We start from the raw sequence: 25,451 nt of genomic DNA on the forward strand, positions 1-25,451 counted from the left end.
CAGCCACTCTCCACAAACAGTCTCTGTCCTTTTAAAGAACAGTCAAACAACTGAGCAGGCACAAAATACTAATGTGCACACATTGGTCAGTGGCATGAATAATGAATCTGCGCCACGTTTTCGAGACTGGTTTCTTTTGCATGAGAAGGTACCATCTGCGTACGAGGCACGCGCTACATTTTTTTTTAACGGTAGTGTGGAAGTTATCATGTAATCACAAGGTTATGGGAAGTAAAGTAGACCCTTATTTTGAACAGGATTCTACAGGAACTTTTATACATTAAAATGTGGTGTTTGGTTATTATGTAATTATCAATAGTACACAGCTGTAAAAAAAAAGTAAACACATCCCTTCTGATTCTTGTTTGAAAAGAAACCCAACAATTCTATTTCTTTAATACTATTGCAAATGATAAAATATTCAGTCGTCAAATTTTTAAGAGCAATTTTTGTGTTAACAGCTCATCTAATCCTTCATACTACTATTTGCTGAACCTTCTGTCTACGTAAATTTATTTTTTGTGATTGATTTTTTTTTTAATGTTTTTAATGTTGTTTGGTCTAATTGAGTATTTCTGTATGATGCATATTGTTAATTTAAATGTCATTCTCATTTAAGATTAAAATGCATGCTTAAAAAAAAAGCTATTTCCATTACATCCAGAAGAGTCATTAATTATTTATGAAAAAAAAAATGTAATGATTTTGTAATCATTAAACTAGACTATTTCTCAACTGCAGTCCTACTCCTTTAACAGCTGCTTTCAGGAGGTGAACTCACTGCTGCAGGTACAAACCTGTGGCACATTCACACTGATTAGTGCTGCAATTTTCAATTAGCCATTTGTTTGCAACACAGGGTGCGGTATACATCAAATGTAATATGGAAAAAAAAAGATTAATAGAAAAAAAATCTTTTCAGTCAGTGTACATCTATATATATATGTGTATATATATATATATATTGACCTGATGCTCCTGTAGGCGTGTTGCAGTGAGATACATTTGGTAAGTAAAGCCTCATATGTACACATCACGGTCAGGGCCTCTGGGTTAGCGCAGATGTATGATGACGTTGGGCTGTCGGAATGAATCAAGTCAATAATGTGCACGCATGTGAAAGTGCGTATTTGCACAATATTCAATTATGCAGTACGTGCAAACCTGCGTGGCGCTCCGTATCGTAATGTCAAATACCCACATCCCTTCCGTCTAACCTATGAACTGCTGCTGTCTGCCAGAAAATAAGAAAAGATGGAGAATTCCAGGCAATTCAAAGAGTCATAAAAGGTGAGGGACAGATGGAGAGATTAACAAACTACAGAAATAAACAGAAACCGGTGAATCAGTGGCAGTAGGTATGGAATTCCATAAAAAAAAAATCAATCCAAGCAAGGCTTGTTCAGGATTGTATCGTGTGTGTGATTAATTCTCAGAAAGCTGTCCCCAGGGGAATATTTTTCTCTTTAAGATTACAACGATTATTGCAGCATTATTAGGGTTGCCAACCGTCCCTTGAAAAATGAAATCTGCCGTATCTAGAAACAAAAAAACACGCATCCTGTTGATCTGAAAAGGGACACAATTTGTACCGTATTACCATGAGAATAAAAAAAAATTGCTTGGAAATGATCAATAGGATTATTAAATAACTTCTCCATGTTGACCCCGTGTGGCGCTTCGGCCCAGAGGCAATGTCTCTGTCATTGGTGTGGAACCCCAGGGTTCACCTCCTGGGCAAGTTCGAATCCCGGATAGGGCGGTTGGTACCTTCCAGTGGACTCACCACCCGCAGGAAGGTTTAGGTATGGTGCAATGTGATTTGGGTGGCGACTGCTGCCCCCGCAACCCGGTAACGGATAAGTGGATGAAAATGGATGGATGGATGGATGGATGGATGGATGTTGACCCCGTATACGGAGAGTGCAGAGTTTTCCACCCCAAAACTCTCTCTACTCCTAATCGGTGCAATGGGATCTATAGTCATACTGCCGTGTAAACGCCATCTCACTCAATCTGTGCCTTACTTGAGGCAAAGCGAGAAGAGTCGATAGGTGGAGAAAATGCAGGCCATATTGCATTGCTAAAGATATGCTGTCTGGGTTTCCAACAACTATTGAAAACAGTGGATCCGAGATACAGTTTATCGTCTAGAAAACGTTTCTCACGGTTGGTCATACCAGCGATGTATGAAAAAAAAAAACAAGGGAAGAGGTAAAGCAAGTCTTGGTCGAGGTCTACCATTTGAGATGAAAACTCTTTGATTAAATAAAACTTTGTGTCTAGCAGCACAAGCTCATTCGAGGTTTAAATTAACCCACCTCCTTCCTCTTTTTGCATATTGTGTAAAAATCTGTGTGCCTCCCACCGACCAGGAGACACATCACTAAATGTTGGAGATGCAAAATTGAATGAGAGGAGTAGAAGATTACGTATGGGCTGCTCCTCCTCCCACACGTTGCTGGGCTGACAGTGAGCTGCTCTTTCTTGCAGTGGTTTCGTGTTGTGGTGTTAAACCCTCAGTGATATTGGGAACAATAAAGGTCCTATAACGTCCTCTAGGACTCTAAAAGACCGCGTGGGTCATCGTATTTGTTCAGTCCAATCCACACCTCATCCACTCTTCCTCCACTTTCCCACAACGTTACGTAAAAGCGCAGTGGGAGTGGAGCTCAGGTTGCACATTTCTGATGTATCTGTCAAGAATAAACAAACTCCAAGACCAAGATAACGGAACGGCATCATTAGTGGTTCCCTCCACATCAGACTCAGAATCAGAAACCTTCAGACGAAGTGCAAAACTCCCAGTCACACCGTATTTCAAAAATATTTCTGTATTCCCTAATTCACTCCACTGACAGGGCTAAGCTGAATCGACTGGCACAGTGCCTTTAGGGCACAGCAGCCTTCAGTGCCTCAGATATACAGCAGTGAAGATTTAGTGTCAAGATGCAATGGTGGCGGTTTGTTTTTCCCGAGTCATCTTGTCGCTGACTGGTACTTATCAAAGCAATCTGTGCAGCTTAATCGTCGTCCTGTTGAGGGACACGAAGTGGTCACGCACCAAAAACATAACAAGCCGTGATTGGCTGAATGGATTAACGTTATCTTCCCCGCTTTCGCCTTGACAAGCTGGACAGCAGGCTAACGGCGGGCCGTCCTTTAAAAATGACTTACGGTCAAAAGATGTGCAAGGCAACGAAAGAAAAAAGACATTTGACTGTAAAGGCAGAAAGCAAGTTGAAACCAGTGGAAATTCCATCTTCAGGTTTTACTACCCTGTCACAGAAGGTGTGTCAAATAAAAAGAACCAACAAACCCTGTAACAAGACACTGCCATCGAGGCGAAGCAGAGTTCATCCTGGACAAGTCCCCATTTGAATGTCGGACACTCTCTCGTCCAATATTTCACTCGCTGCTCTGTGATAATGCACACATAATTGAAGCAATTAGTCCCTCCGCCCCCACATCAAAGTGAATCCCCCTGAATAATTTATAAGAATGGATCAAGGGGGGGGGGGTAGCAGGTATCTAAGGGGAACTTAGTTTCCGGTTTCCTTTGGTGACTTTCTTGTAGAGAAAGAGATGCACCATGAAGAGGGGAAAATGGCTGAAGCTAAATGAAAGAACGTACAGGCAGAAGATTCCGGACCTTGATCAAGACTTCACAGCAGCACTGAAGAAATAACACATCCTGAATTAATGCTTCAAGGATTCGATGATAAAACACTTCATTATTTTAAGGCAGGGGTGTCAAACTCAATTTCACAGTGGGCCAAAAAACTGGGATAAAAAATGCAGGTCATGCTCAATATTTATTGAGAAATTGACTAGTAATGTGCATGTTTTCCCTTCTGTCCAGATATGTAATGAAGGATTTCTTTCATGTGGAAAAAAAAACTTGAACGAACATGAAGCCTTCTGGACCCACGTTCGCTTCCTTCACCACTAAGCCACCACTGCCCCCTGTGAATGTGTGTGGTATAATATCGTGCATACGTCGCTAATACTACAAATCCCGCCAGTATTTAGTGGTATGTAGCTCTAATTTGATATGATCCCGTGGGCCAAATTTAATTACAGCATGGGCCAGATTCGGCCCACGGGCCTGAGTTTGGCATCTATTTTAAGGAAATGCAATCGACCGTAACTGCGACCGCTTCACAAGTCACACATCGTCACAAGCTCTTGAGTCAATGTTGAAAATGTGTTAAATACGTCTCGATTTTTGGTTTTATTGTTTATTGTAAATCTGGTCAAAGATGCTGTAAAAACTGTTTTGGTTTTATTGTTTAATTTAAATCTGGTCAAAGATGCTGTAAAAACGTTGTGTATCAGGACTCGTGTCAAAGGAAAATCAGACGTATCTTCACAAAGCAAGTGTATGCTGGATGGATGTGACTTGACAGTGGCCTCTCAACAATTCATTCCACTTTCACCATGTGATCCTTTTAAGTAGGGGGCAGGACACACCCTCAACAGCACTCTATTCCATTAGGGGTATCACACAGACAACTAATATCACAATTAACCTAATTCCTCATCCGGCAGAGTGTGATTCCAGAAAGAAAGACCATCAGTGATCGGTGCTTGAATCAGTTGCCTTCTTGCTGTATGACAAGAACAAGACACAATTCCAACAAGAAGCCCGGCCCAACATTTATTCATTCATCTTCAATTAGTTCATCTATTTTCTACTGCTTAATCCTTTTGAGGGATGTCAAGGGCTGCAGCCAATGGCAGCAGTCCACGGCCACAAGAAGCACAACCGAGATATTTTGCCAGTCCGTCGTAGAGGTTTTTTTACACTACACTACACCTATTCACATTAATGGTCAGTGTGAAGTTTTCAATCTGTCAACCTAATCAACCTTGATGTCAACCTGATCGTAATCTGCCAGGAACCCATGTACACACTGGGAGAACATGCAACCACATATAACCACAAATAACCCAGCGAGGGACAGTGAGTGAGAGAGTGTCGGGGATACTAAGGTAGGAGAAGGACTGGGAGTGAGGATTCGATTTAGATGAGAGAGAAAGACGGTTAAAATAACCAAGCAAGGAATAGTGAGCGCAACAGTGTTGAGTAAAAAAATGGAGCACTCGTAACTCGATGTTACCCTCGTATCACTAAGAAAATCTTGCAAAAGTTGCTTCCTCGTAACTTGTATTTCGAGGAGCTCGTATCTTGAAGCCTCACTGTATATGTAGAATATAGAAGTGGCCGTTACTTTATAATAACTTATTTATTATGTAATAAAAATGATGTTATGTGACACTACAGCAAGCAGAAAATTTTACAGATACAGTGTCTCGGGGAGGCAGGGGGAATTGCAGTAGGAGTAGGAGGTAAAGAGCAGAAGGAAAGCAGAATTAAATTGAGAAGCAGTGACAAAAAGACCTTCTCATGTAAGTGACAGCGCTCATCTGCCATGTCACATTTGATTGTGCCCTGCGCTTTCATACGTCAGCCAGCTGTTTATAGTACGGCTTTGTATGAATTCGCAAAAAAAAAACAAATTCTCCCTGGGAAAGGGGAGTTGTCTAATATGAAGGGGGGGTCACCGACCTCAGCCTGGATCAAAAACTGACAGGCTCTGAAAGCCCAGTTATTAGCCTCCCTTCACAAAAAGGACCATTCAGTGTCAAAGCAAACGTGTCAAAAGCATTGTGAAATCGCAGACATCATTATTTTTGTTTTTGTCCGCAACATCCGCCGACTTTTAGCGGAACCTGTGTTTGAGAAATTTTGAACATAAACAAATTCAAACTGGCTAAAATATTCCTTTTGGCAGCATTATGTTTGTGTAAAAAAAAAATAGCTTCCGATTGCTAGGAAAACACCCCTTTTGGTGCTAACTTTGATCTAAATGTGTAAAGTCGTCCAATTAACACTTAGCACAGCGACAGAGCATCACAGTATTGGAATTCTAATGCTACGTGAGGGCGAGACAGGAAGCAGGTTGGACCCAGATGCAGCACTACAACAACTCGCAGGAATGAAACATCGTTGACAGACGGGTTCTCTGGCTAATATCGTGGAAGAGCAACAACAGAAATATAACACCGACTACAGGCATGCTCTTCTCCAACATCATGGACTTTCTCAAAACTCGTGGTCTTTTCAAAACTCATGGCCTTCTCCAACTCGAGGACACGAACAACAAAACGAACAGACACAGGCCACTCACGCACCGCTACTGAACAATCTCGAACTATGCCCCCCCCCCGTCCCCCCCGACAGAGTGAGGGAGGTGTATATACCCCGGGCACCAGGTGACACAAGTGAGACTAACTCCACCCAGCAGACAAGACAGGAAGAGTCCTAACATCTAATTTAATCATCATGTTCTCGTCTTAAAGTACGATGAAATTTCTGTTCATGAAACCAATAGATGAAATGACTGTAAAACTCTGAGAAACAACTAATTTTTAAACAACAGTTTTTCCCACTCATTGGAAGCACAGCGCTCAAAAGAGCCATCGATCACTCCCTATCAATAGTTTAATTAGTGCTTAACTCTGAGCCAAATGAAGCCATGTCGATGACATGACGATGCCCAAAATGCCACAGACGTTTTCATCCCTCTGCCAAAGCGAACGTACAGGATTTGTCAGATCATGGTCCACGGCGCGAATAGGATCTGATTCCCGATGCCGTCACGGAACTGAGACTGATCCATTCAAAACCACAGACATCGGAGGACGAGGAGGATGAGCGGTAGCTCAGACGTTGTGCAGAAGGAAATGCATCGAACCAAGAGCGTGAGCCTTGACCACATGCAGCAGAGAGTTAATAATAAATCAATATGAGAGACACTAAGGAAGCAGGAGAAAACATCTCTATCAACACACGCAGTATCTGCTGACAATAGTTCATAACAGCGAAGCCACAGACGAAAAAGAGAGCAAATTCAATCATTTAGCAGTTCCTTATAATTTCCTGCACAGGAAATGGGATTTCTTTCAGCTTCAACTAATGGCAGAGATCCAGAGGTAATTTAAATTTCAAAAAAAAAAAAAAAAAAGATGAAAAAAACAAACATGCAGTATGGAGAATTAATTGCAAATCGTAAAAGCGGGGAAAGAGACTGGATAAAAGAGAGAGAGAAATGAACGTGTTGTGATTATCAGTGCACAGCTTCAGTGTTTTCGCCTTGATGTGTTAGAACAGGGACGTCAAAATCATTTTCACCGGGGGGCGGGGGGGGCACATCAGCAGTATAGATGTAACAACTCAATAATGTATTAATAAATGCAATTTGTTATTCATTATTTCACATTTGCTCTGTGTATTTAAAAAAAACCCTTTTAACTAATCAGGTTAAGAAACTCAGCAGCATTGACTTTATTATACGGCAAATGCTTTTTAAGCTCCTGCGGGCCACACAAAATGACTTCGCGGGCCGCATTTGGTCCACGGGCCTCGAGTTTGACACATCTGTTCAAATGTATTTTAAGGTCAAAATTTTTTAAAATCGACATTTCTCAAGGATCTCCAAGTCCAAGTGTACATAAAATACAGAAATCCGGGCAAATTAGATCAACAGTAAAGCAGAATGAGTATGTCGCGGACATACCATCTACGCATCAGCGCAGGACCAGCAGCAACATACCCTTTCATTAATCGCAGTTTAAATGATCTGAATTGACACGATCGTTTGAACTGTGATTAATTAGAGGCAGCGCCAGTTCCTCTGTTTGCTCCTCAGCTCTTTGGGGATTTGCCTCCTTCGCTCTGAGCAGACGACTGAAGAGAAGACTGAAAGCTGCTCACAGGGTCCCGGCGTGTGCATACATGTGTGAGTGCACGTGCAGTGGGTTACACTGTTCTAGCCCAGATGCTGCCGGCAGAGATGAGGACTGGCAGCATCCTGGGCAGGGCCATGGTTAATGAGGAGAGAGGATGCTCCATTAACGCTCCCTGGAGCTGAGAGCTGAGGTAGTCACGGCCCACTTCTGTCATAAAGGGGAAAAGAGAGAGAGGCCCCGACGAATACAATGGCAGTCTGGCCGCAGCTCATCTAACCCTGGAACACATGCGCACCAAATGTCTGCGTATCTGTCGAGAGTCATGATCACGCTTAATCGAGGCCAGTGGTGAATTTATACTGGGGAATATCTTGATATTTTTTAGTTAGCATCCATTTTGAGCTATAAACATAAATAACCATTAACTTAAACAATATATGTGTTTTTCATTCATATTTATCCCAGTGTTTGTCATCTGTCAAGTATATTTCTATAGTACTTCAAACTTTTTCTGTGCTGATGGAACTCTTCTTCGGGCTGGGAAAGAAATTTTGGATGTAATATCGCCATCTACTGGGCTGTAGTGTGTGCATCTTTTTTTAAATAAGTTGGGAAATTGAGAAAAGTAGCAATTAATTTTTTCAATTTTTTTTCTTTTAATTTATTATTTTACATTTCCAGGCCAACATATAATAATATGTATTATTAATATAGATCTTTAACTGCGGGATTTCTTCCTCCGACTCCTTTCTACATTTCCTTCCCTAGTGTCTTTGAGATAACACACAAGACCAAGAAATTAGTTTGCCTCATTTCTTTCCATTACTGGTGCTGAGTCATGATGCACGAGGAGAAAATAATTAGGCCATGAAAATACAGCCGTCCGGGAAAACATTGAGGGTTGCGTTAAAAAGGTCAGAGAAGGTGTCAAAAGAGGAACGCCATTAGATGCGGCTTGTGAACATGTAACGTAGTTCATATTTCCACATGCAAGCGGACAAACAGTGAGAGGGATGGATGAAATTGGGAAGTTGATTTGGACCAATGAAGGAGGTTTTGTTTTATTTCATATTTATTAATGGAAATAAATGTGTTCAATTTCTAGACCTACTTTATCACGCTTGTGTCAAACATACGGCCTGCGGGCCAAAACTGGCCCATTAGGGTGTATAAATAAAACAAAAAAATAAAAACAAAATACACAAACATTTTATGTTCAGGATGTTTTTTGTTAAGTTGTATTTCATTAAATATGAATAAATTATAATAAACGTAATATATTTGTACTTTTATGAAAAACTACTTAAGTTACTGTGATTGTACTGGTCCAGTCCACTTGGCCAGTGAACCTAAATGAGTTCGGCACCCCAATACTGTACAGATTATAAGTAGGGATGCACCGAATTTTCGGCCACCAAATATTTTCGTCCGAAAATGGCCCTAAAGTACATTTTCGGTTTTCGTCCGAAAGACTGTTATCACCGAAAGAACGCGGCTGAAACAGGAAGTTATGATGATGAAGTTATGCTCTGATTGACTTTAATGGGAGACCGGACAAGACTTTCTTTTTGTTCCTTTCAGGACTTTTCTTTGTGTTCCTCCTTTTTAAGTAACGAGGAGCAAATAATCACAGCATGACACAAAGCGAGCAGGCGTGAACACACACCGAGGTTGATGTTAAGGAAGAGGTCAGACTAGGTGTCAAAAGAGGGGAAAATGATCTTGACCCTCCTCAGGAATCCAATTTCACTGACTAATTGGAAAGGATATGTGCACTGCGGTGATCAAATTAAAGCACTTAGGTGAGCATGGGGGGGGGGGCAGAAGGGCAGAAGAGCCCGGTGGTACATTTATTATTAATTCATTTATTTAGTTGTTTGCTCCGTCCGTTTATACACGCTGCAGAGAAATATCCTTGAAGGAGAAACGGCTGCAAGTGCAAATGACAGGAGCTGCAAGACAGGTAGACAACTTCTGTGCTCCGGCTAAGGATCTACCCTGAGCAATTTGTTCCAACAGCAGATGGTTTCAGCTCTCGTGTCTTTCTGTCTAACGCAGACAGAGCGAGAGAGCAGGGAGAATGTTCCTGCGCTGGAACAGTTCCAACTCCTTAAAGCAGACCAAGGACATGAATGTTAACTAATTCTGAGTGATGTTTTAACCATACTGAAGAAGAATCACCTTCACCTTGTCACTTTATCAGGGGTGGCCAGAGCAGTAGTAGGGGGGGGTCCTAGACTTATGTCTGAGTACTGTTCAATGTAACTAGAGTTTCATCGTGGAAAGTCGGAACTAACGTACCATACGTCTTTATATACATACTGTATTTATTCGATACTGTGCATCTGTATATTTATACTCGAAACCTCTAGTTACCCATCTTTGCATCTGTTTATCACAGTAGGTTTGACTTGTGCTTTTTCTAATTACCTCTATGTTTTTTCTATTGTCTCTATACTGTATGTATTAGTAAGTAGCTACGTCACTCAGCTACGCTAACACAGTGGTAACATCATAATCTAAGACACCAAATGGCAGGCCCCGATCCAAGTGATGGTTCTGTTCGTACCTCCGGGGGCAGCAGTGGTTAAGGAAACAAACTTGGGTCCGGAAGGTTTCAGGCCTAATTACCACTGAGGTGCACTAAGCATGGCGCCGTCCCCACACACTGCTCCCCAGCTGCCCCCTGTTCACTTTGGTGACGGGTAAAAAAAAAGAAAGAAATGCATATTTGTTTTCTTAAGATTTTGACTTTTACTTGAAAAGAAGGCGTTCAATTCTTCAGACTGGGATTTCGTTAGGAGAAAAATGGGCCGTTCGACTCTGTTTGCACTTTTTATTTATTTTATCAATAATGAAGAGCCTGTTGTGAACTCGGTTCAACATTTCCCTGCATTGAAAATTGTCAAGGAATATCGTTGAAGCTATGGAAATTCTGTTGGAACATGAAACTGTGGACAGAGCGGAACGCTATAACAGATGAGCTGGATTTCAGATTCCGACCTTTTTGCTTGGAGGAAATTATAATTACTGGACATTACTCACCTCAGTGACTTTTAATTGAATACCCCTGATCTAGGACATAAAAAAATCAGAAGAGTCTGACTTGCGCTTGGGAGCCATTATGAAGGGCAAAAAGTTCCCCAAAAAAAAAAAAAAACTACACAAATGAAAGAAAGCAAATGTAGCACAATCCAATGTATGGCGTACAACCAGTAAATATAAACAAAGCCATTTTGCACACGTGACGACATATTTGCCTGTTCCGCTAGCCATCTAGTTCCCGTGCGAAATTTGTTTTAGCGAGTACACCGGAAGGATGGAACAAGACTTTTGTAATAGAGTCACGGGAGATGGCGATTTAGCCACGAAACGCCTTAAGTTTCGTGACGACATATTTGCCTGTTCCGCTAGCCATCTAGTTCCCGTGCGAAATTTGTTTTAGCGAGTATGCCTAAAGGATGGAACAAGAGTTTTGGAATAAATGTATGCAAGATGGTGATGTAACCACGAAACGCCTTAAGTCGAGGAGGTCGTAAACCGAGGCCCTCATGTACAAGGCTTTAGCATCAAACCTGACACCTTCTGCTAACCCAGTAGTCTGTAAACAGACCTCTGCTTCAGTTCCTCAGCGACATCTCAATGATTGGTAATGTCAATGCGAGCAACATCGTCGTAAAATGTATTGAAACCTGAGGAAAGCCTTCAGAAAAATGTTGCCCGTTGTCGTTTTTCAGAAACCTTTAACACCGTGAAGCACACACAGAACACTTGTAAGGACGCGAGGGAACAGCAGCCGAGGGAAAGCTAATCCATAGAATTATAAATGGTGTGTGGGATGTAGGAAATCGATGGTCTGTTAATCTGCACATTTCAAAGGGGTTTTCGAACATCAGTGAGGGACTGAGATTTAGTCACAGACGTCAACAAATCTCCTCGAAAAAATCAAACAATTATACCCCACCGCTGACAGGAAGGTCGGTCTGGAGCGAAAACTCATCTCATATGTGATGAATAAACTACAGCAGGCGCCACCACTCAACGTACACACTCCCACACACGCACATCCCAGTGGCAGATCCTGACAAGATAATGTTTGACGGCTTGAGAAACAGGCTTTTTTTTTTTTTTCCTGTGTAAAAGACAAATCAACAAAACTGCAGTATTGGTTGGAGGCTCATTAAAATGTATTTTAATTGCTAGTAAAAATGAATAAATAAAAGACAACAAAATAAAAGAGAGCCAGAATTTCTTTTGACCTGAGCTCCTTTGATCGCTTGCTTGTTTAAAAAATAGTTGTGCTAAGAGATAGAAAGAAGTCTAATAGTGTGTGCCAAACGTTATTTCGCGGTTCATCTTTCGCGGATTCACGACTTTGCGCGTTTTTGAAACTGTATATATAAAACATACTGTATCCTGGATTTGGATCTGCAAGAGATGTCAAAGGAATTGCAACAAAATAGTCGACGTCGTGACTGCCTACAAACTACTCTTCGACTGGAAAAAGAAGCAGCGGAAGAAAATAGCCTCGCAAAAAACAGCCGGTTCCTGCTACTACTAGGGATACACCTTCAGAAACCGTGGAAGAGGTGCCCCAAGAAATGGCACCACCCTCTGAAGAGACGTAAAATCAGCAGTAAAAGTCATCATCACCTTCCTCATCATCATTTTACTGCGCATAAATATGGTGTCACTACTTCGCGGAAATCCAGTTCTCGCGGCAGGCCTTGGAACCCATCTACCGCGATAAACGAGGGGACCACTGTAAACAAATACAGGAGACACCACGCCTATTTTGCAACAACAGCAGAGAGGAGCAAGATTTTCTTTTTAACTTTAAATCAAGATGATAAAAAAAAAAAAAGTTTTGTGCACTCTAAGGCTATAAATACCAAACTATTTTTAAAATGTCAGCCAATACATTTAACCTCCGGTGCTGTTTCTCAGATTTCAAATTATGGGAGAGTGTTGGCCTTTTTTTTAATCTGTGCTGCCAAGAAGATGGAAACAAATGCAGAAGTGTAGGTCCCCGGCTTCAGGCACAAACACATTACTGTTCCACTTTTAGCTTTAGTTTAAACATTAAAAAAGAAAAAATACTGTATATGGTTGAATATTTCTATTTACTTTTCAGGAGCAGGCAGTGTGTCTGTAATAGCACAGCACACACACACACACACACAGCAGCAGCAGCAGCAGCAAAATGTCATCTGATGTGACAATATCAGTCTGTAAAACTGTAATATAAATCATATTTTCACATGCAGGCTGGAGGAACAGATAGAGATGCAGTTCAGTTTAACCCAGTGTTGGAGCCGAGAAATGACTGCCTGAGTTCCGAGTCACAAGAAAATCTTTAAGTAAAAATACATTTATGACATTGTAGAATAATCTACAACTTGCTAAAAGTCCAATTTTGACAATTTGATGACAATTTACGCATCCCACATAGATCGTAGAGTGAGGGCTTTACTTGACCTGTTTTGGTTTTAGGTGTTTTTTGGGGGGTTTTTTTTTCATGTTGTGATTATTGATGAACCATCTGTGTGTAGCTAAGAAACAAAACGAAATGTGAAAAATGTCTCCACTCGTACCCAGCTTTATCCATATGTCACATTCAAATATACTAGATAGGTAAAACCCAAATTAAAAACATAAAAACACAAACACAGTAAAAGCTACATTGACTTTTTGAATGATGTTTAACCTTTTTTATTTTTTTTATGTACTGACATAGTGCGGATCCACCTGTCCTCTAGGGGCATCTCATTCCAGATTTTGGTGGCACCAACTCCGCTGAGTTTCAGCTCAAACCCCAGGAGCAGCCGAAGAGACTGAGATGACTTAAGTGATCGGGATAGAATATAAGGTCGCAGAAGGTCAGCGAGGAAAGGAAGGAGCCAACCATCTCAGAGCTTTAAAAGTAATAAAACCTCCAAAAGTAATCCTACAGTTGACAGGGAGCAGGAAGAAAGATGCCAGCACAGGAGCGATGTGCTCTTCAATAAATCCCAGACCGGCATGGATTAAGGTTCCATTATTTTCCAAATGATTGCTGTGTGAGTACCATGATTTCACTCATAATTACAGTGAAAATCATTAAAAATTGCATGAACACATTATAAAAGAAAAAAAAAGAAAAACCAGCATGTGAATTAATGAGCTGGACCTCGATTGCGAATCGACTTCAAAACTTCCCGTGAACCACAATGAACTTTGAAAATCCATTCTCTGACTGTGAGTTTGTTAATAGGATCGCATTCGTGGTCTCCCGGAAGGCTGAGATATCGGGCAACTATTGCAGCACTTTCAACTTACGCTCTATTGATCATTTTGTGACATGGTAAATCAATTCAAGCATATACAGCGCGGTGAGGTACCCACAGCACTGGAGTAAACCCCTTTAAAGAGCCATAGTTAACAGAGGAATTATCTGAGCCGCCGTACGGTAGCCGTGGGGTCAGAGTATAATCACTTTACATTACAAAGTACAAAGACCTAAAGGTCTCTTATAGAAACCTCTTCTTCTGCAGCAGACGGTAGTTCAAATCCAGCTCCGTGACATGACACATTTGGCAAAGCTCATCGTGGAATCTGATTAAAACTGTGATGTGTGGGCAACGCACACAATACCAGACCCATTCTCTCACATGGAGGCAGCTCTCAGTGAATATTAACATCCTTTTCTGCAGGCCTTGGCAGACATCAGCATGGGAACACCCCCTTTCAGGAAGGTTCAGGAAGGCTGCTCCCACTGTGGATAATCTGCATGTGTAATCCGGCACAGATTGTACACCAGATATCCCTTCTTACATAACCCATTTGGTATTCATCCAGTGACTGCACTAAGACGACTTGAGATGGCACGCATGGACGAATGAAACCCAAAGATATGCCTTACAAAACCACGCATATAAACAAATCAGGGCTGTGGGTAAAAAAAAAAAAAAAAAAAAGAATCGAATCCCAGCGTATCTTTAGATCAATTTCAATTAATCACGATTAATCGCAATAAATCCAGTTGGTGTTTTGTCATCACTTCTCAATGGCGGTGGTAAATCAAAATGTAGCTTCATAGAGTTGGTTGCTGTTTTGTCATCACTTCTCAATGGCGGTTTGAAGAACACGTTCATTTCCCGACGGCATTTCTCGAGGGATTAATAAGGTTCTATCTAACTGTCTATCTATTGAGTTTTGCTCCGGTTCAGTCAACGCCCTCGGCAATATTAATCAGTCTGCAGTTCCCTCGCAATCCATTGGACAGTTGCGACAGCAAGTGTCAGTCGTGGAGTCACTGACTGCTCTGTGCTCAGTGGAATGGAATTTTAAGTCCGAGATTCTCTGGTGGAACAAAACCAATTTTCTCTCGTGTGAATAACAACACGTACGTCATACAAAGGATACATGGTTTTAACGTGTTGCTTTGCCCGAGAGTTAACATGTGTTAAAAATGTCAAGCTGATTTATTACACAAATTAATCACTATTATTGGCAGTCCTAAACCAAATCCTTCATTTAACTTGTGGCATCATCTTCAGAGGAAAGTTCTATAATGAGGACAGATGCAGGCTACACATTACATTTCAATTGTGAATTTATTGTCTGTACCAGTAATAACTAATAACTGACTAAGCATGGTTCATCCATATCACACTTTATATATATAGTACCCGTGTAGCGGCTGCTGTGCGACCATGAAGTCAAGCACAGGCTTGAGTGTCATGCAATTCAACACAAACCTTTATATTCAGATACTGCCAACGGTGTCATACATACAGCATGTGCGTATCATCTATTTTTAATTAGTCTTTCCTGCACGCGTGTCGCGACTCGCCAGCAAAAAGGCAGAATCATTTCATATTCAGCCTCCTCTGAGGCGGAGTGATCATTTATTTACTTCCCGAAGTCACACAGTGATTCATGGTGGCAGTCCTTTTTGCCTGCCAGACGATTAAAAGGGACAATCTGGCTCTTGTGATGTTGCATTATTCCAGAAAGTGAAATACCATAAACAGCTGTGTCACTCCACTGTGAAGCAAACAAAAAGCCCGAGCCCAGACGCAGTGCAGGGTTGATTACTGTCACAAGGACCCAGAGCAGCTGCAGACATCCACAGGTGGCTCCACGTGTCAATCAGCACAAAACACCTGAGAAACGAGTGGTAATCGCTGTGACAATAACGGGTAGTAATATTCGTGTCACTGGGGGTCGCACATGCACCGATCGATCCAATTTTGTGTATTTTTGTGTTGCTGCTGCTGCTGTTGAGTCTTGCACAGCTCTTATCCAGTGACGGTGCTTGGTAAATAAGTTCACTGAACCTGCTGCATTTGGGTCCTGCCTCTAACTCATGGCAAAACGTAACAGGAAATATAAAAAAAAAAATAGGGCTAGACCAAATTTATAGCTTTCTTCTTAAACAATCTTTATTTAGGACTAGACCAAATTTATAGCTTTCTTCTTATCCTCCATTTGAATCGAAACACTTCTGCAAGTTGTATTTCCATCAGAGAGTTCTTCCTTTGTGGGCGGTCTCTTTCGCTCTAAAAAAGAACTAAGCTCTAAACTCTGTCTAAACTAAGCTCTAAGCTCTGTCTAAACTAAGCTCTAAACTCTGTCTAAACTAAGCTCTAAGCTCTGTCTAAACTAAGCTCTAAACTCTGTCAAAACTAAGCTCTAAACTCTGTCTTAACTAAGCTCTAAACTCTGTCTTAACTAAGCTCTAAACTCTGTCTAAACTAAGTTCTAAACTCTGTCGTAAGCATGAAAATTAGAATGTGTGTAAGTACAAAGGGAAACGTGCGGACACTGTATGTACGCACACCGGTAAGTAACAAGTGGTGATAAATCCCACCTGTTCGTAATTACCATGCTTGTGAACGGTTAGGGTCATTTGCATTCAGAAACGCCTCCAAATGACCATATATGGTAACAATCCCTTTAAGAATTTGAAAATTGATTTTTTTTTTCCCTTCACCAACATCATGCCAAAGAGTGCGAAAAAGAGGAATTTTACAACAAGTCCATCGGCAACATTCCAAACATCCCTTGAAAAATCTCATAGAGCTAGAAAGGGACGCACTTGAGTGGTGATAAATCGCACCTGTTCGTAATTACCATGCTCGTGAACGGTTAGGGTCATTTGCATTCGGAAACGCCTCCAATTGACCATATATGGTAACAATCCCTTTAAGAATGCGAAAATTGATTTTTTTTCTCCCTTCACCACAATCATGCCAAAGAGTGCGAAAAAGAGGAATTTCACAACAAGTCCATCGGCAACATTCCAAACATCCCTTGAAAAATCTCATAGAGCTAGAAAGGGACGCACTTTATCCCGTATTACCATGAGAATCGAAAATAGCCTGTGAATTTTCATTTATTGTTCCAAACTTGTTTCAACGTCTCCTATAAGTAGCATTGCCAACTCCCTTCTCAGCCCATTATGGGATGTGTACGTTTTCATATAAAGCACCCTGTTGTTCACTAATTCCACTGACAATTCACAGGCTATTTTTTGATTCTCACGGTAATGCATTTATCACAGGATTACAACTTAACAAGCCCTGAGGAACTGACCTGACCTGACCTGGCCTCTGCTGCAGACTGCAGACGAGTGGAGGCTCATGTTTAACCTGCAGCCCTGAATCACTGTGGAGGCCCATGTTTAACCTGCAGCCCTGAATCACTCTTCGAAGAGTAGTTTCTGAAACCCGATTGTTCAAGGTTGACTGTGCTCTAATTGTGCAGCATGTATACGTCATGCATGAATTCATTCATCCACAGTACACAGTACAATCACTCCATCCTTGAGTCACGGCGCCAAACCAAGCTGTTGCCTTAACCAGCAAATCTGGGCCTGCGGCCAAGCGAACGAGTGAGTCCAGTAAAGAGTCCGCAGAAGCAGGTGAAAACGAAACAGGTAATTGTATATTGCAATATTCCGAATCAGTGTTCCGTGCCAAGCACATTTACACATACAAAGAGTCTGAGGAAAGAAAAAGTAAAAAACATTTTAAAAAAAAACTAAGTTGCAGTTGGTTGATGTAACTTGCGAAGTATGAATCGACTTATAACATTGTTAGTTTGTTCAGACTGTTCTACAGTTTCTGGGCAGTTTTAAGACTCCTGTAGCTGAGGCAGTGCCATCTGGACAAGTCCTTGATTCGTATGTGATATGCTTAGGGCTTAACTCCCACATATGCCGTTTTCACACTTAACGACGTTCGTATTAACTCGCAGCGAATACTAACTCTTGTGTTCACATTGACTTCTTCCTTCACATTCAGAAAGGGGATCGAGCGCAAATTCCTTTTGTCACGTGATCAGCACAACGAGAATTGACGAGGTATTCGGGAATTTTCATATTTCGCAGGGGTAGTCGTGATGTATTCCGGTTTGATTACATCAACGGGTGCAGGAGTAAGCTGTTCACGAGTGGGATTGGGCAGTAATGAGGCGTGGTCAGAGAGAGAGAGAGAGAGAGAGAGAAACGGAGAGTGAAAGGAGGGAACAGGGAGAAGTTTAGTGTGAGGTTGTTTTTTTTTCTGTAACGGCAGCTCAGTTATTGACTGTTGGTCATAAAAGTTCTGAAAAGCACCAACGTCTGGTTCGTTACTGTTGGATGCTTGTTGTGAGCAGCCTCCTCCAATTCAAGCTGTTGTTGTTTTGGCCCCATAAAGCGGTCTGACTTATTAGTCATTTGTGAAAACACCAGTAAAAAAGCATCTGGAAAGACTACAGGTGGCGCTAGATGAGCATGCATTAGATTTTGTGGGACTTAGAAAGTAATGTGTATTAAATTTCTAAGGTTTTTGTTTACACTCACACGTGGTGAAATCCAGAGTAGTTTTAATGGTTTCACACTCAAATTAGTTAATATGGGATTCAAACCCCCATCGAGAGGTGGATTAGTTAACGCACATTAGTTGAGGAGCGAGTGCGCTCTGTGAACACAAACAGGGAATCCTGTATTACGTGCCCGTGTGAACACAGCATCAGTCCACTACTCAGCTGTATTTATGTCTATATTCTGATGCCATAACAAGTCTCCGCAACAGACATGGCTCTAGTCCTTTTCCTAAACATTTCTTTCTTCATGGGTTCACTCCTCTGAACCATTTTATCCAAACAGAACCAAACTCTTTCCTGTCGAAACAACAGAACATTGTACAAAGAACTTAAGGTGCAAGTCTCCAACTGCAGGCCGGCATTCAAAAGTATTAACTATTTAGAACGAAGTAAAAGTACACGATGTGATCAACTTGAACTGTGGTCCCCAGTTTGTGTGGATGACCTCATCAGTTACTGCAGTTGGATGGTAAATACAATACTAGATTGAGGTTGAGACAGAGCCAGAATCTCAAATAAGCGATTGGCGCGAGTATAACGACATACAGAATCAAAGTGAATGGCACGAAAACACGCAATTTATTCCACGCGGCACATTTGCAATATCTGACGTGACGCGGATGAAGCAAAATCCGTGCAGTGATACTATATCATACAATCTGTGCATGTTTTACTACTGTACTCTGTCTTAGGTACCACTGGGACCGGCTGTCATCCAGAAGGACCTCCTGGAGGATAAAGTCAAATTCACTCAGACACGGTAGTGGCGAGTGATGTTCGTGGTAGCGCTCACAACGCTGCTACGTTTAATCAGGACTGGAATAAAAAACAGGAGAGACAGGGGCTAAAGTTAGCCAGGATGTGGGACTCTGTGGTAGTTTATGAGACTTTTGTGGCTTGTTTTACTACTGTGAGGTACCACTGGAACCAGGTTGAGCAGGTTGAGAAATGAGCGGACAAATTTAACTCTCCCGCGTGTCATTTTTTAGGGGTGCAACAAGAAAAGGAGGCGATGAACCAAATCAGGGGTGTCTAACTCATTTTCACCGGGGTCCGTTGTAAATAGAAGACTGTATAGATCAGGGGTCCCCAAACCCCGGTCCGCGGACCAGTACCAGTCCAGTTCCTAATTTTTCGCAGTAGGACACAGTGAAAAAATGTTCCTAATTTTTTACTAATTTACTTCATTCAAAGAAAATCCACCATATCTATTTACTTTCCTTATTTAAAGATAATCTGGCAATATTTTAAAATCATAGGTCATTCAGATTCTGATACAGTAATAATGGGTGGTACTGGCTGACCAGTCCTTGGAACAAAAAAGGTCAGGGACCGCTGGTATGTATGTAACTACTCAATAACAGACTAATACATGTTTTTGCAATTGATTATTATTTATTCAAGCTACAAATATTTTTCATTGCTGTGCAATAAAACGTTTAATTTCATTGGTTAAAAAAAATTCTGCTGCATGGATTTTACTAAATGCTGTTTAAGCTCCCGCGGGCCACACAAAACGGCTTGGCGGGCTATATTTGGCCCCCTGGGCCTTGAGTTTGACACGTATGATCCAAATTGATCAATCGGCGCGATACAGGTGTTTCAATTTTTTTTCCGCTTATGGGGTGAATGTCCCATAAAGAGAGCAGAAATGAATGCATATCACTAATCAATGTCAGTCCAAGTTGCAAGCATCCCATTTTTTTCCATCTTGTTCCTCTCCTTCAGTTTAACTGTAGCCGAACACAAAAATGCTACTTCTTCCTTGTCCACACTCTCTGCCTGCTGTTGCCACTGTGAGGCCAGCCAATCATTCAGCAAGACAGATCTTTGCCTTTGTCATTTAACGTCCCTTAGGAGAAGACGCCTTTCTCAACCAGACAAATGTGCGACCATCAACACTGCCCAGAGCCAAATAGTTCTTTTTCTTTTTTTTATCAGCAGTCAGAATGTGAGTCTGCCCAGAGCCAAATAGTTCTTTTTTTTTTATCAGCAGTCAGAATGTGAGTACTTAGTCGTTGTTGTTCCACCAGGTTTGCTGCAGAATGTGTGCTCGCTTGTCATCCACGTTTGAAATCATCCAACGTGGCATTCACGGCATTAAGACCACCGGGTTTAGACCGATTTCTTTACAGCTTCTTCTTAGGTTATCCATAGGCACAAGGACACACTGATTCAAATGCATTTGAAGAAAACACAGAACAGACAATCATATCTATTAGACGTAGGAGTAATTACATGTAAACTGATGTACATGCACACCGAAGTTTTATAATTGGTGATTTCAAACAAAGCGAAAGCTGACTGGTGATTAGTGCACAGCTGGATCTGTAAGCATTGATTTGGACACTTTGATTGGCTCCAACAGATCCTGCCGGCCTACAAGTGTTGGCAGTGATGATTCCCATTTTTCTCACTTAGTTAATAAGATTTCACCTTTTCATCCACACAGATGTTGTTAGCCAAATGTGAAACATGCATGTGCTAAATGACACATTACACAAAACAGGAAACAGTGGGAGTCGGCGAAGTGATTCCAGAGAGTCTGCAGTGGTTATGCTGGTTGCGATTGGGGAAAAAAGTAGGGATGTCCGATAATGTTGATATCACGTTATATCTGTAAGAATAGTTATTGGTTTTTCCTTTACCGATATTGAAAATCCGATATTGCAATGCCTGGTTTTGCCAAATGATGTGTGCCGTAAAATTGTGTTGGGGAAAAACGGCTGTAAATGAAGGTGAAAGCCACTAGATGGCAGCATTGCAGCTCATTTTATTAATCTATTTAAATATTGAATGCAGAATGCTGGTGCCAGCAACTCAACACAGTGGTTTGTACAGATAAATTAATAAATATTATCAGGCCCTTAATTGTTTTTTAATTCGGAGATCGGTATCGGTTGATATCGGAATCGGATTTTAATTCGGAGATGTACATATCGGTATCGGTTGATAGGATCGGAATAGGAAATTAAATGTTTGGACAACATCGGCATATTGGATATCAGCAAAAAGTTAATATCGGGCATCCCTGGGAAACAGTACACTGGTGTTACCATTTTAATGTTCCTTTTATTCAACAGCTGTCTTAAAACCACACCGTTTGCCACTACGGTAAACCCAGTCATCGAGATTGATGCCAGATTGAACCATTCTGAGCTGCTGAAATGCCAACCTGCCATCTTTAAAGAGCGACTGAATAATGACATAATAAAAAAATTAAATCTGCTCACGGGAGATGTCCTGTTGCTAAAGCTAAAGCATGATATAGACGACAGTCAGCGGGGCATATCTCTTAAACTGCTGCCTTGCATTTCAATGTGTGTACTGCAGGTGTGACAACAGACCTGATAGGGATTTTCCTGCTGTCTTGCAACCCTCCCTGTGGAGCAGATGGGTGTGGATCTCCAGCTTTTTGTATGTGAGCAAAACATATATATATATTTATATATATATATATGTATGCATATATGTACATATACATACATATACTGTATGTTTATGCATACATATATACATAAATATATATACACATATATATGCATTTATACATGTACATATATGCATGTATATGTGTGTTCTGTGCACATGTTCATGTGTGTAGGCCATGACTCAGGTGTGTTTATTGTCTCTGAGCAGTGAGGACATTTGCATTAGAGCCCCCTAATCTTCCTCCTGGAGGCCAGTAATTCTGTTACCGGTGTCAGTGATGAAGGGATTGCAATCTCTCGGTTAACCCTCAGCTGAGCATTCATCAATCTGGTAAACATTTTACAGTTTGGTTGCTTTTTCGTTACCGCTCCAAGGAAGGAAGGAAGGAAGGGTTAGCAATCATCATCTAACCCCCCCACACACATCTCCCCCCCCCCACTCCCACTCCTCTGCTCATGCAGCGACAAAGCAGGATTCCATTTAGTGGGCATACGAAACCACAGAGCTTTTTTTTTTTATTTCAGATTCCACTTGGAGCTGCAGCAGCTGGAGATGCACAGCATGCATTTAGATGCTGTCTGTCACAGACATCATCACCCTCCAGACTGATCCAGTTTATTCACATTTCAGAAAAAAAGCGCCTGACTTTTAGGATTTCTTTTTCTTTTCATCACTCTGTTGGTCAAACTCTTTGCTGTTGTTGGATGTATTGATCGGGGGGGAAATTGCTCACAAATTAACTGGAAGCCAATTCAACTCCACACACTGAGGCAGTGCAGTGTCTCCCCATTCTATTGATCCTACCCATAACAGATGTTTGAGAAGCCCCGATGCTTTTTTTTTTTTTTTTTTTTTTTTTTTTGGAGCATCATTAACGTCACCCATACACCTAAACCCGCGAGCCTCTGGTTTGGCCGATCAGTATTGTGATTATTGGCGTGTGCGAGCATGGTCTGCGTGGAAGCGTGAGCCAAAAAAAAAACTTACCCCGTAGATGACAGTGTCTTCTCCTTGAAATATTGGGATGAACTTATCTCCACGGATGGTTTCGGACTGATTCAATGGACGAAACCGGCACAACACCTTTATATTGCACTCTGCATTTGTATCAGCCATCGTGGGAGTGGGATTTAGAAAAAAATCTGGACACGCTTCCAAAAAAAAAAAAAAAAAAAAAATTGATAGATTGATTTATGGAGGAGTTCGCTTATTTTAGAAAAAAAAAAAATATCCTTTGCTGTAAACCACTTGGACGAAGGACGGCACCAACATCGGTTATAGCCACATGAGGAGCGAAACTGACAGGCGAGGCATGTCTGAGAAAAGCTCTACTACGAGTTTAGGATTTAGGAGAGAGAGAGAGAGACAGCTGCCAGATTTACTCCATAAAGAGATGACGGGTGGGGGGAAAAAAACCCCAGAACGGACTGAAGGAAGGGAGGATGGAAGCTTCCTGTTTAACATGCACTCAAGGCGAAGTCAGAGGCAGGTGAGAAAGAAACGATAAAAGAGTTGGAAATGTGGAGGGGAGCGCGTCCGGCGACGTCTGGAAGATGCTCTGCGGGCTCCTCACAGGCAAGCATGTCTCCCAGTCATCAGCGCTCTCTCTCTCTCTCTCTCTCTCTCTCTCTCTCCCACTGGAGGTGGAGCCAATGAAGTGGCGACTCCTGTCTGCTCTCATCAGCACCACTGAGCCCAGCAGGAGATAGTGAGAACCCTGCTACTTATTCCTGTTAGAACAACACTTCATTAACAAATTGCTCTCAGATCACACTATATTTAAACAGGCTGATGTGGTTTTTTTTTACAAGCAACAATCCTTGATATAACGACGTTACAACATGCCTACCGAAAAGAAATCCTAACGATGTCCCATTGACGTTGACCTTTAATGACCTTTTCATTGAGCCCTGGTGCAGTGGTTCTCAAACTTTTTATACTTTATAATACTCTCTGAGTACCACCATGATGACCAACATTAGAATACAGCAGCATAGGCCTTCCCTGTTATGTTATTTTATTATATTCAATTAAAAAATGTAAATGTGAAAATATGAATTTTCCCCACCTACCACTGGAGAGCATTCAGTGGTACGTGTACCACAGTTTGAGAACCACTGCCCAAGTGCAAACCAATAATTTACAATGATATGATAAGGCACTAGAGATTTGGGATTCTTAAAAAAAAAGGAAAGTTCTAGGTCTGGGCCCATTTATTTGAAAACTTACCAATAATTTACAGTGATATGATAATGCACTAGAGATTTGGGATTCTTTAAAAAAAAAGGAAAGTTCTGGGTCTGGGCCCATTTATTTGAAAACTTAATGGACCTGCCAACCAAAGGTCAAAGGTTATAAACCCTGTTATGGATTTATGGATGAGTCTGTTTTCTTTTGATGGTGTTGTAGGATAGATGTGATGTGATGGGATGATACGAGATAAAAAGAGATAAGACATTATTATTAAATTGCATTGGGGATAAAATATTCCACATTGATGATTTATATCAGAGTTTATGTGACTGTGTAGTTGTTAGGGACAGATAAAGTTAGTTTGTGGGCTGAACATATGTTGACCATGTATCCCTGTACTCTACATAAGAAATGGACATAGATATAAAGTCCCAACTTACCCCCAGAAAGGTCCTCCACTTCTTTTATAACTCTATGCTTCCAACTCGAACAATAGCATCATTTGAAAACATTTCTGAAGAGTTTAGAACCTGCAATGATCTCCTAATTTCAGTTTATTTACAATTTACTTCCTCGCTATGAAACCTGGGCTTGTTTAGTTGAACACAACCCTGGATACACTCAGGAATTGAAGAAAGGAGTTGCCTGTCCCTCTAACCTTGACGAACAAAGACAAATCATTTACAGAGAATAAATAATGGGTTTCAGACCAATTAAGCAAAATTGGACAGTTTTCCATTGCACTTTTGATCATTTCTCACTAGTTGTGCTGCGGCACAGCTGGTTGGGAATCACTGCCCTAATAGAATATGATGTCAATTTCTTAAATTACAATCCTATTTAGAGGCAAATCGTGCAGCAGAGCAATTCCAATCTTCTTTTACAGCCTCACTGATGGCTATGAATGACCATGAGACTGTTTCTTCAATCGGGTATATGGCTGTATCTATCACTGTGTGCATCAGCAACTGTGGAAGAAAGTAGTGAGGAGGACAAGAAACATAAGGGCTGAGTGACTCAGAGCTTTTTATGCTGCTCGTTTCATTAAACTGAAATCTCATACATTAAAAAATATGTGATCATTACAAATGTGGGTTTATTGTTTATAGTATATGTATTGATGGAACCAAATCTAAACAAGTTCTTGATTGTTATTGCCTTTTCATTTATATAACAAGACTACTTGCATCTAAAAAAAAACAGTCCTGTGTTAGTACCCG

The 25,451-nt window shown here is 41.2% G+C and overlaps 1 protein-coding gene across 1 annotated transcript in view; it reads right to left on the bottom strand.

The window, feature by feature from the left end:
* The window catches only part of kif5ab (kinesin family member 5A, b), an 85,405-nt gene extending 61,620 nt beyond the window's left edge, over positions 1–23,785 (bottom strand). The window contains exon 1 of the mRNA XM_017036419.2: positions 23,026–23,785. Coding sequence (XP_016891908.1) covers positions 23,026–23,154 — 129 coding nt within the window. The 5' untranslated portion in view covers positions 23,155–23,785. The remainder of the gene's footprint in view (positions 1–23,025) is intronic.
* Between the last annotated feature and the right edge of the window lie 1,666 nt (positions 23,786–25,451).

Source organism: Cynoglossus semilaevis, chromosome 11, assembly GCF_000523025.1.
Source record: "Cynoglossus semilaevis isolate Cse_v1.0 chromosome 11, Cse_v1.0, whole genome shotgun sequence".
Classification (NCBI taxonomy): Eukaryota; Metazoa; Chordata; class Actinopteri; order Pleuronectiformes; family Cynoglossidae; genus Cynoglossus; species Cynoglossus semilaevis.